A 16,708-nucleotide genomic window follows, 5' to 3' on the forward strand; every position below is an offset into this window, starting at 1 on the left:
AAAACAGCAATATTACAATATTTTCAGACTTTCAACTGAAACAGTACATTAAACTCATTAACAAGAATCACGTGTCTCACATGTCTTTTCCTGGCAGGTGATCGGGACACTGGTGTCTGGTTGGCTTACGCCAATGGCGTTTTGAGCCTTGACCCTGAAACGGTAAGTCTTGCCTTCCACAAGACCGATAACATGGGTATGTTCATTGGCCACAGTCTTGAAGGTGACCCAGTCAGTCTGGCCCTCTTCCTGGTGCTCCACGATGAAGCCTGTGATTTCACTTCCACCATCACGGTCAGGCCACTCCCATGCCAACCACACCTCTGTCTTTTCTGCGTCAGTGTGGTGCAGGTTCTTCGGTGGGCCAGGAGGATCTGAAAAGTGTCCAGTCACAATTAATAATTTCTTAAAATACTGAAATATCTTTAGAGATGATGTGGCATAAAGGAACAGCTGATCAGTGGCTCTATTTTACAAAAAAATGCAGTTTTACTCACAGAGCGGATCAACAGCCTTGATGGGCGCTTTGGTTACCACATAGTCGCTTCTGCCAAACTGGTTTTCAGCAGCCACTCTAAACAAGTACTGGATGCCTTCAATCAGGTACATGGCCATCAGGCTCAGCTTCTTATTAGACGCAGAGACAGGAACCCACTGATCTGAGGCTACATCCTTTTTCTGCACTACATAGTGGGAGATAACAGCGCCACCATTGTCTTCCGGAGCCTTCCAGGTCAGATAGGCGGACTCACTGGTTATCTCAGAGATTACCAGGTCTCTAGGTGGAGATGGTTTATCTGATGGAAACAAAAGTGATTTGAGATCAATTTAGATAGAGGTCTTCTACTTTTGAACTACTTTTTGTGTTTATGGATGTTTCACTTACTTAACACAAGTACGGCAACAGTTGCAGACTTTTTGCCGGCAGCGTTCTGCACAGTAATGGTGTAGTTGCCAGAGTCTGGACGAACACACTTGGGAATGAACAGTTTACTGCCAGTTGCAGTGACGGTAGTGCCGATGTGAGAAGGAACGTCGCCATCATTTTTCTTCCAGCTAACAGTCGGTGTTGGCACACCTTTGATTGTGGCACTCAGGGTGATGTCTGTGCCCAACATGGCCAGGTGGTCACGTGCCATGTTAGCGTCCAGCAGCAGTTCTGGCTCCTCTGTGCACAGAAAGTGGAACAAGGTTACTATACTTTGGGTTTAGGTGCACTGATTTCACAACTACACAATGGCTTCCATGTTGATAAAGAGGGAGTAGATACAAATTAACCCCTTACCTAGTCTGTCATGGACTTTGATGGGCTTTTTGACATAGGCAGGATCAGATTTGCCAGCTGCATTGACTGTGAAGACCCTGAAAGCGTACTCATGTCCATCAGCCAGGCCAGTCGCCACATAGTGAAGGTTAGGGCACTGCTCTGCGGTCTCATTGGCTGGAATCCACTCTATGGCACCCGGTTTCTGGTACTCAACCAGGTAGCCTAATATCCGGCCTCTGCCATCATGGCGAGGCATCTGCCACCTCAGGCTGACAGAGTCTTTGGTCTTATCGTAGGCCTCAGGTGTCACTGGAGGACTTGGGCGCACTGATGAAAATATTAAAAATGTCTATTTCAGAATATTAATTTGTTAATAAATGTACTGGCATGGGACTATATGAAAGATTCATAACACAATTATCCTGATTATCCTGATCAAGGTATAACTCACTGGGACTGAGTGCTTTAATCACAAAAAGAAATAGAATCTTACATCATTCCATCCCTAACCATGAAGTTTTAAATATTTAAACTGTTTCTACAAAAATTAAGAACAAAAGAAACAAATAAACAATAAATTACTTAAATAACAATAAAACAAAAACTTTGAAAGACTTTATGATACGTACCAACAGGATCTTTAGCGAGAATGGGTTTAGACGGTTCACTGGGGTCACCGATTCCAAGCTCATTCTCAGCCATCACTCTAAACTCGTACTCGCAGCCCTCTATCAGGTCCTGGACTCGGTACTGAGTGGCTGGATACAGTGTGTCTCTTGTTACTCTGGACCATCTCTTGGCCGCGGGCTCCTTCTTTTCCAGGATGTAGTTAGTGATGGGCTTCCCGCCATCACGAGGGCGGTTCCACAGAACCAGGGCATTGGTGCCATACACCTCCCTAACTGTAGGCATCTCAGGGGCCTCAGGGACTCCTGGATGAGGTCACAGGACAGAGGCCAGGTTATCAGGGTGTTGATTGTAGTTCAATCACTCTTGTATAATTTAAACCCAGATAGTGGAAATACAGTAAATAAAGATGTGTGTGAGAAGAACTCACTGAAAAGGTCTTTTGCTCTCATCTCCTCAGACTCCAGTGGATCGCTGATGCCGTACATGTTTTCAGCACAGATTCTCATGATGTACTCCCTGCCCTCTGTGAGTTTGGGGATCTGGGAGAAAAAACAACAACTCAACTCAACATCTGTAGAACTCTGTGAGCCTCTCTCTCAGGAAAAACAGCTCTTTCCAGACTTGGTTCAGGTCTTGAAGATAATAATAATTTTGTGCCTGCAACATAAAGTTAGGGCTTGACCAACCTTGCATACAGTCTTGGTCGTGGCAGATGTCACACTGGACCAGATGTCTCTGTTAACATCCCTCTTCTCAATGATGTAGTTGGAGACGTCCACACCACCACTATCCAGAGGAGGCTTCCAGGAAATTACCATGTATGTCCTGTGAACCTCCTCAAACACCACAGGGCCAACAGGAGGTGTGGGACGGTCTGAGGAGCAGAAAGAAATCATCAGTGATGTTGTGATTAACCACTTAGCTATGACTTGGTTCTGCTTAAAATATGGTTCATGTAAAGACCCACAGGGTTTTATTCTTAGAATCCTTGGAGCCTGGCTTTTATCAGGCCAAGTTATCTCAGTCTACTTACCGACCACTGTGATGTTGCAGACTCCCTTCCTGGATCCGGTGCTGTTCTCCACTACCACCACGTATCTGCCGCTGTGTTCGCGCTTGGCCTTGATCAGGCCCAGTGACATGGTGGTCAGCGTGTTCTTGAACATGATGTGTTGGTCGGCCTTCAGCTCCTTGTCGTCGCGGTACCACACAATTGATGGGGAAGGTTTGCCAGTGTAGCGTCCCTGCAGCAGGCAGCTTTCACCAACACGGATAATGATTTTATCACGGAAATCCAGCTCAATAGTTGGTGGCTCTGTTTGAGCAGAAAATCAAGCACAGTTAGCACTGACTTTTTTTCGTTCCACTTGACATTTACTGGTTGAGGGGGAGAGGGATGGCATGGGGTGACAGAGGAATTTAGTATTTCAGATACACAATACTGTATTGTCCCACCGGGGTCTAATCTAGTTTCCCATGATGTATATCAGAGATCTTGGTCTTTGGTTTTGGTGACTTATAGCAGTTGGCATCTACTGTATAATGTCAATTGAAACATTTAAGTAATTGTAAGGAATCATCATGATAATGTCGTCATGCGATGTCAACCTTTATCCTTTGCGTTTAGGTCAACTCTAAGTCAACAAACCACAAAAACTATACTGTACAAAAGTGTTTTTCTTTAATGGATTACTCAAAGTTTTCTGGGAAAAAATCTTAAATTTTTCAAATTAAACTGAATTTGAAACTGAAACTTTACTGTTGTCAATCAAACTATATGAAAGTCCTCACCCAGCTCATCCCTGCAGGTGATTGGTTTGGTGCAGAATGATGGTTTGCTGGGTCCAACCTCATTGACGGCTAAGACTCTGAACTCGTAGCTATCGCCCTCCTTTAGGCCATCAAAGGTGAATTTTCTCTCCAACAGCTTCTCCTTCGTCAGTCTCATGAACTTGTCTTTACCAATCATACGGGCCTCCACGATATACATGGTGATCTCTGAGCCGCCGTCAAACCTGGGTGCCTTCCAGGTGAGGCTGACCAAATCCTTGGTGACCTTAGTAACTTCCAAATCCTCAGGTCGGTCTGGCACACCTGAAAGAAACACAAAACAAAGTTTTCTCTGACTTAGACACCAACCCTGAGAGCCTTGTTTTATCACTTATAAATGACAATTTCTTCAGAGATCAGTTGATTGTTTAAAAACTCACTGATTGGTTCCTTGACCACAACTTCGGCTGCTGTCTCCACAAAGGGTCCGACGCCAATTGCGTTCTCGGCGGCCACTCTGAAGAAGTAGGCCTTCCCATAAGTGAGGTTGTGAGCAATGGCATTTTGTCTGCTAGCAGTGTAGGAGAGTGATGTCCAAGCTTGACGCTCAGCCTCACGCTTTTCTATGATGTAGTTACTGATGGGAGAGCCGCCGTCATTGTCTGGGAAGAACCAGTTGATCTTGCAGGAATCGCTACTCAAGTTCTCTGCGGTTAGGGGGATACCAACTGGTCCAGGGACATCTGAAGAAGTATCCAACCAGGTTAGATATTAATAAGTGACATTTGAAAGGATTTCCACATGTTAAAATATTCTGTCTCTATGAAAACTCACCAAGAACCTCCACAGTTACATTCTTTGTCTTCTCGCCTCCTGCATTTTTGGCAGTCAGTGTATAGATGCCGAGGTGTCTCCTGGCACAGGGTTTGATGACTAAAGATGAGCTGATGGCTGTCGTCTCCACTTTAGCATCAGGAGGCAGTGCAGCTCCACCTCTGGTCCAGGTAACGGTTGGGGTTGGCTGACCGGACACATAAGCAATAAGGCGGATCACACCGCCAGCATGGACCACCATCCTCTCCTTCACCGAAGCGTCCAGGTCGACCTCCGGAGCAACTGAGGTGAAGAATTCCAGGGTTATAGAAATGACCATAAACAGTTTCCCTCAACACTTTGTAAAAGTTTGTGTGTGAAGTTTCAGAACAACTCACTGGATCTGTCAGTGACCTCGAGCACTTCTGGGACTTCACCTGGCTCACCATTACCAGCAGCATTAAAGGCTATTACCCGGAATCTGTAATGACCACCAGTCTTCAAACCAGTGATTACAAACCTGGTGCCACGAATTTCAATCTCCTTGGCCTGAAAATTTAAAACATTATGGGTTTTAAAAAAAAAAAAGCATTTCAATTTCTAAAAGAAGCTAATGTATTCTGAATACTTTGATTAATCAACATTGAATTACATAGGTTGCCATTATGTTAGACCATCCTGAACCCCTCTTTCATAATAATGATATTGTGTTCGTTCATTCATTCATTCATTGTCTACTGTTTATCCTACATGAGGGTCATGGGGGAGTCTCCTCTCACCTTGACCCAGGCCTCGGTGCCCTCCTCCTTGTACTCCACCCAGTAGCCAATGATCTTCGAGCCTCCATCTTTCAGGGGAGGGATCCATACCAAGTCCACACTGGACTTTGTCCAATCAGAAACTTTTGGGGTTGGAGGAGAGGGCGGGGCTAAGGAAGAGGATGTCAAACAGTTAACATTTTGCTCTGTGAGTTTGGAACATGAACTTGTATGGTGTGACAGTCTGACTCACAGATGGGGTCTCTGGCAAAGATGGGGTCTGTCGGGGGGCTGGCAGGTCCAGGTCCAGCAGCGTTCATAGCGGAGACTCTGAACAGATACTGTGAGCCCTCAATGAGTCCGCTCACGACAAATGATTCGCCCATGCCCATGGGACGGATGGGGTCACGGGTGACCCGGGTCCAGCGTTTGCCTGTGGTCTCTTTACGCTCCAGCCAGTAGCCAGTGATTGGGGCACCGCCGTCATCCTCAGGCTCTTCCCAATTCACCGTCATGGAGTCTATGGTGATGTTGGTGATTGTTGGCTTCTCAACTTGACCGGGTATGGCTGCAGGAGGACATACAGATTGAAAACATTTCAACATCAGACATGTCCGTAAGTGGAGTCAGTGTCCAGACAGATTCAGGTTTTTTATAGATTCATGTTCTACTCACTGGAGAGGTTTCGGGCAACCTCTGGGTCACTGTCCAGTGGTTCCCCCACTCCATACTTGTTCTGGGCCATGATACGAAACACATATTCGTGTCCCTCCATCAGATTCTCCACCGTCCAGATCCGTTCTTTGGGCTCATTGGTGACAGGCACCCAAGTGTTCCTGCTCGCCACCCGCTTCCAAATGACGTAGTTTGTGACTTTGGACCCACCGTCATCCTTTGGCGGCAGCCAGGACAGAGTGATCCTCTCTGCACCAATCTCCTCAAACTTGATGGGGGCAGAGGGTGGACCGGGACGACCTGGAGAACCAGCAAACGCTCAGAGATAGAAACAAATCTACTAAACTGACAACCTGGTCTGTGTGAAATGTGAAAAGCAGAAATGTTGATTTCCATTTCTTCAGTCATACCAAGCACATTGAGCCTCATTTCCTTTGAAGCTTTGCCGAGGCTGTTGGACGCTACCAACGTGTAGAGGCCGGTGTCGGGGCGTTTGCCCTGCTGGATGAGCAGTGTGCAGCTGTCATCCGACACAATTTTGTTGATGTGCTCTTCGTACTGAACCTCCACCTTGGCATCGGACTTGTGGGGCGGAGCTTTGTACCAGGTGAGTGTGGGGAATGGACAGCCGCGAACCTTGGCCACAATGCTGATGTCGTTGCCCTGCTCGGCCTCCATGAACTCCTTCAGCTCAATGGATGGAGCACCTGCAGCATAAGAAAGGAAACCAGAACGTTTAAAAGTGAAGGAAGATCCGAAAAGATTTGAGTCGTTGGACTCCTGAGTCGGTGACATAAAACTAGATTCCCCATAGTGCAACTTCCCAGACTTGTGATCTTACAGGTCTGGTCCTGGATGATAATGGGTCCAGCGGTGGTTGAGGGTCGGCTGGCTCCGGCCTCGTTATATGCCATCACTCTGAACTCGTACTCATCCCTTTGGGTCAGATCCTCCACCTTGAAGCTGGTGGTGTCCACGTCTCTCCTGTTACACCTGCAGAGAACATCAACAGTTTGATTCCAGTGCCATTCCAGAACCAGGGTTCACAAGATTCACATTTTGAGTTTGATCCGAACCAGACACAAAAATGCTTCAACTCTAAGTTACCAGAAACCATGTAAACCGTTACCTCCTCCATGACTCCTTCTGGGTGCCACTGGCATCCCAGCAGAGCAGGTCCACACTGTAGTGGGTGACAGGGGAACCGCCATCGTTCTTTGGAGCCTTCCAGGTCAAAGTCACTGTACCCTTCCTCACATTCTGGATCTTCAGCCTTGTGGGAGGATCGGGAGGATCTGCAGACCCAATGGAGACACAGCACTGTTTTTATTATCGTAATAAAACCCATTTAAACACATTACACTTTAGTGACTTTATTACATCAGAATATAAGGCCTTCTGATGTGATACTAAAACGTACGAATGGGATCTCTGGCTGTGGTCCCCTCGGTAGTCTCAACGAAGGGTCCAAACCCAAAGCGGTTCTCAGCACGGACACGGAAAAGATACTCCTGTCCAACAATCAGGTCTGGAACCACCAGAGACTGATTGGCACAGGCTGTGTTTACCTGAAACAAACCAGATCAGGATGGCTGTGTTATTGTTGTTTCAAAAAAAAGCACACATCTCCTGGTTTACAGTCCTGCAGGTGCAGAGTACCTTCGTCCAAGCTTTTCCTTTTACTGTCTTCTTCTCGATGAAGTAACTTTTCACCCTGTCACCACCGTCACACTCTGGAGCTCTCCAGGTGAGTCTGCAGGTTCCCCTCGTCACATCGCTCACCTTCGGGTCTCTGGGAGGTCCAGGCAGATCTGCAGAGCCACGAGATTATTATTTACAACAGAAGAAAGAAACATCAGGCTGTTTGAAGCAAAAAAATACTGGATCTTTCCATACCAAGTATGTTGACTCTGACTTTGACCACCTTGTGGCCAGCTGGACTCTCAGCATTGATGATAAACCGGCCACTGTGGTTCAGTTTGCTCTCTGGGATCATGACCACAGACGTGGTGTCGGTGGAGTGGATCTGAAGAAGAATTTCAGTTGACAAACTGTTACATGGCTCTGTAGACTTTAGATTTAGATTAAGTTAATAAACAGAAACAAACCTCGGAGTCGACAGGCAGTGTGTGAAGTTCGTTTTTCTTTTCTGTCGCCGCGGTGCCGTCAAAGGTCCAGGTGACTTTTGGAATAGGCCGTCCAGTGACGGTGGCGTGGATCCTGACGGGGGTTCCTGCTCTGCAGTTCATCAGGTCACAAGCACCCAAATCTAGAGTGACAGTTGGCTCGACTGGAGAACATAGAGGCATGATTAATTTCAAAATCAAGGTGTGGAAATGACAAGAGAATAAATATAGGGGGCACTGATGCTGATCCTGGTGTCATTAACATTAATCTGTGTAATCATCATCACTGTGCTGGGAGCAGATGTAACTCTTACTCAGGATGTCCTGGACCAGTATGTCGGCCGTCCTAGCGGGCTCCGAGTTTCCTGCGCCGTTCACAGCATAGATCCTGAACTTGCACTTTTTGCCCTCCTTCAGGTCAGGCACAGTGATTTCAGTGGATGGGTGAAGCTTATCTGCAGGGTTCACCCTCCTCCAATCAGGAGAACCCTCCTCATGGACCTCAATGATGTAACCCTTGACAGGGCTACCACCATCTTTGTCTGGTGGAGTCCAGGAGAGAGTGATGCTGCTTTTGGTCTTGTCTTTAACCAGGGGGGATCCAGGTGAGCTGGGAGGGTCTACAAGGAGAGCACAGAGGGATCAACGGTTACTTAAATCTGAGAAAACAAAGTCATGAATAAATTTCACCCTATGAAGCAGAACTCACAGGAGGGATCCTTGGCGATGCGGCTCTCTGTGGACTCGCTGAATGGTCCAATTCCTGCAGCATTGCTGGCTGCAATCCTGAACTTGTACTCTGTTCCTTCAATGAGTCTGAGCACAGTGTACTCGAGTCCCTTCACCGCCGGTTTAGTGACTGGACCGCGGTTGACACGACCCCAGTACACGGCTCCACGTTCCCTCTTCTCCAGCCAGTATCCCTGGATGGTGGATCCACCATTGTCCAGAGGAGGATCCCAGGCCACAGTCATGGAGGTTGTTGTGGCAGCGATGATTTTGGGATTACGTGGCGGTCCAGGGAGGCCGAATGGATCTCTCAACTGGACTTTCTCTGAGTCACAGCCGTCACTGACACCATACTTGTTCTCAGCTTTGATCCTGAACTGGTAGACACCGTTCAAGTCCATTTTGTTGACCTGAAGCAGCAGAGGAGGTTTGTCTTAATACAATGACTGTAATTAATGATTGTTTTAGTATTTCTTTTTAACAACACAACATATTCAATTACTGCGCATCTCCTGTCGATCAGGTTGTCGGTGACAACATCAAAGTCAGACTTCTTTTTGCTGGCGTCTCTGCGCTCCACAATGTAGTTGGTGATCTCACTGCCTCCGTTGTCTTCTGGAGCATCCCAGGTCAGGTAGCATGAGTCCGCCTTGATGTCAGAGACCACAATGTTCCTTGGAGCAAAAGGGCGATCTGAAAATGCAGGTTTGGGTTAATGTGATATTCACTGTGGGCAGATGAAAACATTTCACATTTTATTTTAAGGGTCTTACCGAGAATCTGGACTTTGATGACATGTTGAGCTTTACCATAGCAGTTTTCAGCTACCAGCCTGTAGCTGCCTGTGTCCTGCCTGATGGTGTCTGGAATGGCGATCTTTGTTGTTAGAGTTGTCCGGTCAACCTGATGATTAAACAATGTTTAATTTGTTATCTGTAGCTCAAAAAAACCAGACTGCACAAAAACACAAAACAAAACAACCATTTTAGCGAAAAGAAAAGTTTTTCCTGTGACCCCACAAGAAAACAATGCATTTACACCAAATTCAAAGCAAATTTTCAAGCTGCACTAGTCACTAGATAATTTGTGTTTACTCACTTAGGTTACACAAGTTAATACAATAGAAAGTTCTCTCCTGGAGCTAATGCTAAACTGCCAGATAATCTCTGCCCTGCTCATTTCCCTCTCTCTTCAACAAATTTTCATTTCCAATACAGGAAAACATCAGGACATTAGGAGAACCTTGACGCTGAAACCTGACGAGCCTCTGCTGACAGTGCAAGTTTTATTTACGTTAGCATTCATGTGCACTCCTCACCTCTTCAGAATCCAGTGTCATCCTCTCGTCCTCAGGCTTCTCGATCAGCACATTGTCCTTCATCCATTGAATTGATGGCAGAGGAAGTCCCTTTACCTCTGCTGGTATGTCGATGGCAGCGCCTTTCCTCACAATGATCTCGTTGCTTTTGAAGTATTTTAGGATTGTAATAACAGGAGCAACTGTGGACAACAGACATATGTTTGATTTTTTTTATCTCATTTGCTGTTTGTTAGAAATTTAAAAAACAAGGTTCATACTTTCATCGTCCTTGATCTTGGCACTGATTGGCTTTGATGGGTCTCCTTGCCCGACTTCATTCACAGCTTTGACACGGAACTGGTAGTCCTGGTTCTCTGACAGATTCTCAATGGTCCCGCAGCATGTAGGGAACATCTTGTGGTTGGCCACATCAAACTCAGTTCCATCTGACCTCATCTTCTCCACATAGTAGCCTAAGATGGGGCTGCCACCATTACTGCTCGGTGGCTGCCAGGCCAGAGTGATGGTGCTCTTTCCTCTGTCAGTGTAGTGCAGCTTCTCCGGTGCAGAGGGAGTACCTGCAACATTATCACATTATTTTCACTTTCCATTTCAGTCCGTAAGATTTCTGCAAATATCACCAACAGATCAGATCTCTATGGATTTACCTTTAGGATCCACGGCCAAGATTGGACCTAGGTCAGATGGAGCACCATCTCCATACTTGTTTCTTGCAAAGACCCTAAAATCGTATTCTTCACCAGCCAACAGGCCCTGGACATCGCACTTACAGGAAGCTGTCTCAATTGGCTGGCGGAAGAGTTTCATCTTACTGTCTTTCCTCAGCACCACATAGCCAACAATGTCACTGCCACCGTTGTCCAAGGGGTCAGACCAGGTGAGGGTGATGTTCTTTTTGGTTACCGTTATGACCTTCAGGTCCACCACTGGTCCAGGTACGTCTACAGAAACAACAGACCAGTAAAAACGTCAGCCAGAGCTTTCATTCCACTCAAAGTACAACTGAAATATGATCTTTGGAGGAATTTTTTTTTTTCCAGAAAACTCTACAGGGATTCAGGGAATGTTCACAGGTTTGTTTCTTTAACACTGACCCATGATGTCCACTCTGGTCTCAGCGGTCTTGGTCCCGCTGCTGTTGGTGCCCGTGATCTGGTACTTTCCGTGATCCGCCCTCGTGGTCGTCTTAATGAACAGCGTGCTGTTCTTACCTACTGTCTCCACAATCATCCTCTCTTTGTCAATTTCAGCCTCGCCTTTGGTCCACTTGACCTCAGGCTGAGGTCGGCCGGTCACTACAGCAGGAAGCCTCAGAGGCTCGCCCGCCTTCATCAGGACGCCATTCTTTACAGAGTCATCAAAGTCCACAGCAGGAGATTCTGAACACCACAGAGAAACAGAATGAAGACTGATTTTCTTCTGAGACAGGTTCCTAAACACCCAAACACTTGAACAACTGTTCTCACCTTGAGGCTCCTTGACAGTGACAGAGTCTGTAACTCCGGGAGCTCCAGGACCAGCGTCGTTGACGGCGAGGACTCGGATGTAATAATCTGCTCCCTCGGTCAGGCCTGTTACCGTGTATGTCAACTCCTTACACCTGAACTCTGTGCTCCGAGTCCAGTCCTTGTCTCCAACCAAAACCTATCACCAGAAACCAGGAGTTTCATTTAGCAGGTTATCAAACTCTTCAGATTTCAGTTTAAAGATGTTGTAGAAGGTATTGTAAATCTTAAAGTCCAGTACCTTCTCTACATGGTATCCCAGGATGTCTCCTCCACCATTAAACAGTGGCGGCTTCCAAGCCACAATCACTGAATTCTTCCCAGTGTCCACAATCCACGGAATGGGTGGCCCAGGAGGCTCTACACACAGATGAGTGGTGAATATTTAATATTTTAAAGTCTGTTTTTCCACCATGTTTCACTGAGAGCGAGTCTTTGTGATTTAGGGGGGCGCTCACAGTATGTCATACACCTACACTTCAAAAACCTGATCTATCCCTTTAATATATGATGAGGAATGTGGTAACAATTGCACAAAAACTGTTCTGGATCTTTCAGTCATAGAATCATTGAGCGTCCATGAACAACAACAAACCAGTGAAAACATGGAAATAGAAAATGAAACTAAAGCTTTCTGTTCTGACGTAAGTAAAGACTTACGGATGGCGTCCATGGTGAGGACACGTTCACTGGGCTCGCTGAAGGGTCCAGGTCCAGCCAGGTTCTCAGCACACACTCTGAAGATGTAGGTGAGTCCTTCCATCAGGCCGCCAACCTTCACCTCCAGAGAGTTCAGCAGAGCGCGGTTCACTCTGGACCAGTGTTTGCTGTTCACTTCCTTCCTCTCAATCCAGTAGCCAAGGATTGGACTGCCGTTGTCCTTCGGCTCGTGCCAGGAGAGGTGGGCGGAGCTTGCTGTCACCTCGTGCACTCTGGGAGTATTGGGAGCGTCGGGAGGATCTGGGGGTGGGTGGATCTTTGTTTAGAATGTTTTCCATTATTACAAATTGATTTAATTTTTTATTATTATTTTAAATATTACATAAATTAAGGGAACATCAATTTTCATATCGAAATGATTACTATTTTTATTCTTATTTTATATATATATATATATATATATATATATATAGATATATATATTTACAATTAAAATTAAAAATATATAAACCAACATTTTTAAAAACATAAACAGCCTAAAATTACAATTTAGGTTTTGTTCTTGTCAAATGAACTACAGATATGGAAATTGCAGTTACAAATGATTGTATTTGACTTTTTTTAGTTACTCAAAAACATTAAAATTAGAATAACAAAATTCTAATTAGAAATTATGTTCGAAATGTTTGAATACTAGTGTATGCATTTGTACACATGTCATTATTTCAACATATATTTATGTTGTCAGATTAAAATAATGTGATATATTGATCTGACTAATTCTACTGAACGATTAAAAAACACCCCAAAAAACGGGATTTTATCATATTTATCACAGACACTCGTGACCTTTGCATTTTCTGTGTCTACTCACTGAACTGGTTCTTTGCGACCACCGGCTCAGAGACACACGGTCTCCCACTGCCACACTTGTTCTCCGCAGTGACTCTGAAGATATACTCCTTTCCTTCGATGAGTTTGGTGACAGGACAACTGGTGCCCTTCACTGTGGAGGTGACGGTGACCCAGCCAACCTCTTCGTTCCTGTTGTCCTTCTTCTCCAGGATGTAATTCAGGATCTCGGTTCCACCGTCGTCTTCTGGAGGCTCCCAGTTACAGACGACTGATGTGTTCCTGATGTCATCGAAGGTGATGTTGATCGGAGGACCGGGTTTGTCTGTGAGAAAAGATTTTGGATAATGTCGTCAATCAAGTTTACATTTTACCAGTAGCGTACCGTGGGGTTTCAGTCAGGGCCTTCAGTAACAAAAAAAAAAAAAAAAACACGCCATAGGGCACACACACATGCACACGCACACGACTGCGCATCTATAGGATACTGCATCATTAGCACCACATCTTCCGTTATGTCACTCAGCAACTGCAATTTCACAATCCACTATATGACACAAAAACAAGATTCCACATAAGCATAGGCGTCAGCTACGCAGGGAACACGTCCCCGGCACTATTTATGATCAACAGTTTTTTCCTCACCACTTCTTTTTATAAATGTATCATTAACACTCCAACTACCGGAAATCATGTATCTCTTCCTCTTGAAATAATTTCCTTCTTTTCTCCAAACGATCACCGTGAAAAGTGCACACGAAGGAGATCAGAAACATGATAGATCGTGGTGTTAATGCAGCGGCCATAGCTTACTTCAAAACCCGCCAAAGGTTCAAACGTCGTTGATGACAACAGCGGGGGCTAGCGCCAGACACATCACTGGGCCTGGGGCGTTCTGTCACTATGCATCACATTTTGATTGGCTGACAACACTTCAGTCAAAGTTATAACCAAATAGGAAATGGCAGCTTCAACGAAAGGCCTTCAATACTACTACAGCAGGTCCACGTAGCTATGATGCGTTTAATGACATTATGCAAAATCCAGCTCTGCTTCACAAAAAATAACCATATTCTTTCTGGAAATATAATCATAACATACTGAACAAGTAATTGAATTCAGACATGTTCAGACACACATTAATTTGATTATTAAGAATAATAATAATAATAATTAAAAAAAATACTTTTTTGATATTGTCAGGGCCAGCAGAGAAGGCCCTGCTGCCCACCACTGCATTTTACTAATACTTTTTAAATTCTCAGTGTTCAAACTTCAGTCTTACCGAGGACATTGACAATGCAGGAGGCAGAGTCAACGCCGTGAATGTTCTCCACCTTAATGGTGAAGTTTCCGTGATCAGGTCTCACGGCCTCACGGATCATCAGCGCAGAATGACCCTTCTTGGTCTGATCCAGACCCAGACGCTCACGCAGTGGAGTCACATATTCCTCCTCTGGTTCTGGAACCTGAAGGATCCAAAGTCATCATTGAGTTAAAAACATGTAGAGACACACCTGGACAGTCAGACAGCTCTGTGGACACAGACCTTTGCCTTGGTCTTCCTCTTCTTTACCAAAGGAACCATCTTTTTGCCCGGCTCTTTGGTGACGTCGTCATCGTTCCTTAGCCAGGTGACTTTGGGGTATGGGGACCCAGAGATAAGGGCATCAATGCAGATCTCTTCCCCCTTCTTTATGCATAAACCAGACTGCACACGGGCGTGGAGGGTGACCTTTGGTTTTTCTGGAAACAAAACCGAAGATTTGAAATTCAGCTAATGTCTGAAGCCGAAGCTACTCCTTGCATCATATGTTTTTCTTCCTTTCTTCTTACCAACAGGAATCAAAGCCTTGATGGGCAGCGTGCTGCGTGATGGCTCACTGACTCCAGCAGCGTTCTCAGCTCTGACCCTGAACTGATACTCCATATCCTCCTCCAGGCCCATCACCACGTAGGAGAAACCAGGAACAAGGCTCGGCGTTACCCTCTCGTATTGTTCACCATCCTTCACCATTTTCTCCAAGATGTAGCCCTGGATGGGACAGCCGCCATCGTAATCTGGGGCTTTCCATGTCACTTTGATGGACTTGGATGTTGGGTCTTGAGCCTCCACTTGGATGGGTGGGTCTGGTTTCTCTGTGTAATTGATTTTCACCACAAACAATAAATTCGAGCAGTATTCACAAGGTTTACAACAATCCAACATCACACTAGTCAGTTTGATTTCATAAACCCCCCAGTGGTTGATCTAATAATGGCACATTAAGGATTTTACTAATCAATAATTATTGCACACTTTGATATGCATTGATATCAATGCACGCATTGATATGACAATAAGACAAATGCAGTAAAGTGTTGAGCTGAAAACAGGACTCACGTTTGATTTCCTCGATGATGACTGCGTTGCGTAGCTCCAGATATTCTCCAGCTCCCACCTTGTTGACTGCCTTCACTCTGAAATAGTACTCGCAGTTGATGAAGAGGTCTTTAACAATGCATGTCAGGACGTTCTCTCCCGACACGACAGGCATGTAGGTCTTTTTGGTGGCCTCGCGGCGCTCCAGAGTGTAGCTGATGATGGGGGTTCCCCCATCATCTTCTGGAGCTTCCCAGCTGATCTTGCAGGAACTTTTGGTGACATCACTAGAGTTGATGTCTTTACACTGACCAGGGAGTCCTACAGGTTCAGTTAGGAACGAGAAAGGTATCAGAAAATGGCTGTTACTGTTTAGACGGAGCAATAAAAATGTGATTTTTCCAAATAACTGATCTGAAACACTGGGTGAAATCAAAATCTGGACTAGTTTAAAGACTTCACTGGACTACTGGATTCTACAACTTAAACAGGGTTGTTTTAAACAGAAAACCAAATACCGATGACTTTGACGTTGACAGTTCCGGTGGCAGTTCCTAGATCGTTCTCCAGGGTGATGGCGTAGGCGCCTGCATCAGCACGTGTGCACTTGAGTAGCTCCAGATGAGCGTTGTTCATCTCCACCGTCATGGAGAGCCGCTCATCGGCCTTACACTCCACTGTATCCTTCTGCCACACCATCTTGGGTGTTGGAATTGCCCGGTAGGGGATGTTCAGGTGCAGCTTCTCACCTTCAACTACAACCATGTCCTGTGCTTCCAAGTCCATGGTTGGAGCACCTTGGAAGAAGGGGACGTTTTTATTATTTAAAATTCATCTTCAGCGTTTCAATTGGACAATTTAAATGAAGAGGGATACACAGTCACTTACAATCAGGATCTTTAGTGGAGACCTTGTCGGAGATCTCAGAAGGATCACTAACCCCAACGGAGTTGATGGCACGAACTCTAATGACATACTTCTTCTCTGGTTTGATTCCATCATCAATCTTAAACTTGAGCTCTTTGATGGGTCGGGCATTGACCCTGAACCACTTCAGCTCCGGGCGCGCCTCCGCCACCTCAACATGGTACCCGGTTACTGGGCAGCCTCCATCTTTGGACGGAGGCTTCCAAGTGACATTGATGTGCTCCCTGCTAGCATCGGGAATGGCCACATCAAGGGGAGGAGATGGAGCACCTGCAGAGTGACGAAAACAACTGTCATCACATCTGAAATGTTG

The 16,708-nt window shown here is 45.7% G+C and overlaps 1 protein-coding gene across 1 annotated transcript in view; it reads right to left on the reverse strand.

Annotated features, from left to right (window-relative positions):
- LOC122786910 (titin-like) overlaps nucleotides 1–16,708 on the reverse strand; it is a 147,582-nt gene that overhangs the window by 57,089 nt on the left and 73,785 nt on the right. Inside the window, exons 133-172 of the mRNA XM_044053443.1 lie at nucleotides 16,357–16,665; nucleotides 15,987–16,265; nucleotides 15,490–15,789; nucleotides 14,943–15,245; nucleotides 14,656–14,852; nucleotides 14,392–14,575; nucleotides 13,129–13,431; nucleotides 12,255–12,554; nucleotides 11,836–11,954; nucleotides 11,556–11,733; nucleotides 11,184–11,468; nucleotides 10,737–11,030; nucleotides 10,347–10,646; nucleotides 10,087–10,268; nucleotides 9,542–9,671; nucleotides 9,271–9,461; nucleotides 8,749–9,178; nucleotides 8,354–8,659; nucleotides 8,022–8,203; nucleotides 7,810–7,939; nucleotides 7,573–7,724; nucleotides 7,334–7,481; nucleotides 7,043–7,208; nucleotides 6,755–6,906; nucleotides 6,324–6,620; nucleotides 5,914–6,213; nucleotides 5,492–5,806; nucleotides 5,260–5,408; nucleotides 4,879–5,029; nucleotides 4,502–4,783; nucleotides 4,108–4,410; nucleotides 3,689–3,991; nucleotides 2,931–3,212; nucleotides 2,584–2,771; nucleotides 2,325–2,436; nucleotides 1,897–2,199; nucleotides 1,286–1,594; nucleotides 887–1,168; nucleotides 498–797; nucleotides 81–374 (exon numbers count right to left, since the gene is read on the reverse strand). Of these exons, the coding sequence (XP_043909378.1) occupies nucleotides 81–374; nucleotides 498–797; nucleotides 887–1,168; nucleotides 1,286–1,594; nucleotides 1,897–2,199; nucleotides 2,325–2,436; nucleotides 2,584–2,771; nucleotides 2,931–3,212; nucleotides 3,689–3,991; nucleotides 4,108–4,410; nucleotides 4,502–4,783; nucleotides 4,879–5,029; nucleotides 5,260–5,408; nucleotides 5,492–5,806; nucleotides 5,914–6,213; nucleotides 6,324–6,620; nucleotides 6,755–6,906; nucleotides 7,043–7,208; nucleotides 7,334–7,481; nucleotides 7,573–7,724; nucleotides 7,810–7,939; nucleotides 8,022–8,203; nucleotides 8,354–8,659; nucleotides 8,749–9,178; nucleotides 9,271–9,461; nucleotides 9,542–9,671; nucleotides 10,087–10,268; nucleotides 10,347–10,646; nucleotides 10,737–11,030; nucleotides 11,184–11,468; nucleotides 11,556–11,733; nucleotides 11,836–11,954; nucleotides 12,255–12,554; nucleotides 13,129–13,431; nucleotides 14,392–14,575; nucleotides 14,656–14,852; nucleotides 14,943–15,245; nucleotides 15,490–15,789; nucleotides 15,987–16,265; nucleotides 16,357–16,665 (9,690 nt within the window). The remainder of the gene's footprint in view (nucleotides 1–80; nucleotides 375–497; nucleotides 798–886; nucleotides 1,169–1,285; nucleotides 1,595–1,896; nucleotides 2,200–2,324; nucleotides 2,437–2,583; nucleotides 2,772–2,930; nucleotides 3,213–3,688; nucleotides 3,992–4,107; nucleotides 4,411–4,501; nucleotides 4,784–4,878; nucleotides 5,030–5,259; nucleotides 5,409–5,491; nucleotides 5,807–5,913; nucleotides 6,214–6,323; nucleotides 6,621–6,754; nucleotides 6,907–7,042; nucleotides 7,209–7,333; nucleotides 7,482–7,572; nucleotides 7,725–7,809; nucleotides 7,940–8,021; nucleotides 8,204–8,353; nucleotides 8,660–8,748; nucleotides 9,179–9,270; nucleotides 9,462–9,541; nucleotides 9,672–10,086; nucleotides 10,269–10,346; nucleotides 10,647–10,736; nucleotides 11,031–11,183; nucleotides 11,469–11,555; nucleotides 11,734–11,835; nucleotides 11,955–12,254; nucleotides 12,555–13,128; nucleotides 13,432–14,391; nucleotides 14,576–14,655; nucleotides 14,853–14,942; nucleotides 15,246–15,489; nucleotides 15,790–15,986; nucleotides 16,266–16,356; nucleotides 16,666–16,708) is intronic.

Source organism: Solea senegalensis, linkage group LG2 (genome assembly GCF_019176455.1).
Source record: "Solea senegalensis isolate Sse05_10M linkage group LG2, IFAPA_SoseM_1, whole genome shotgun sequence".
NCBI lineage: Eukaryota > Metazoa > Chordata > Actinopteri > Pleuronectiformes > Soleidae > Solea > Solea senegalensis.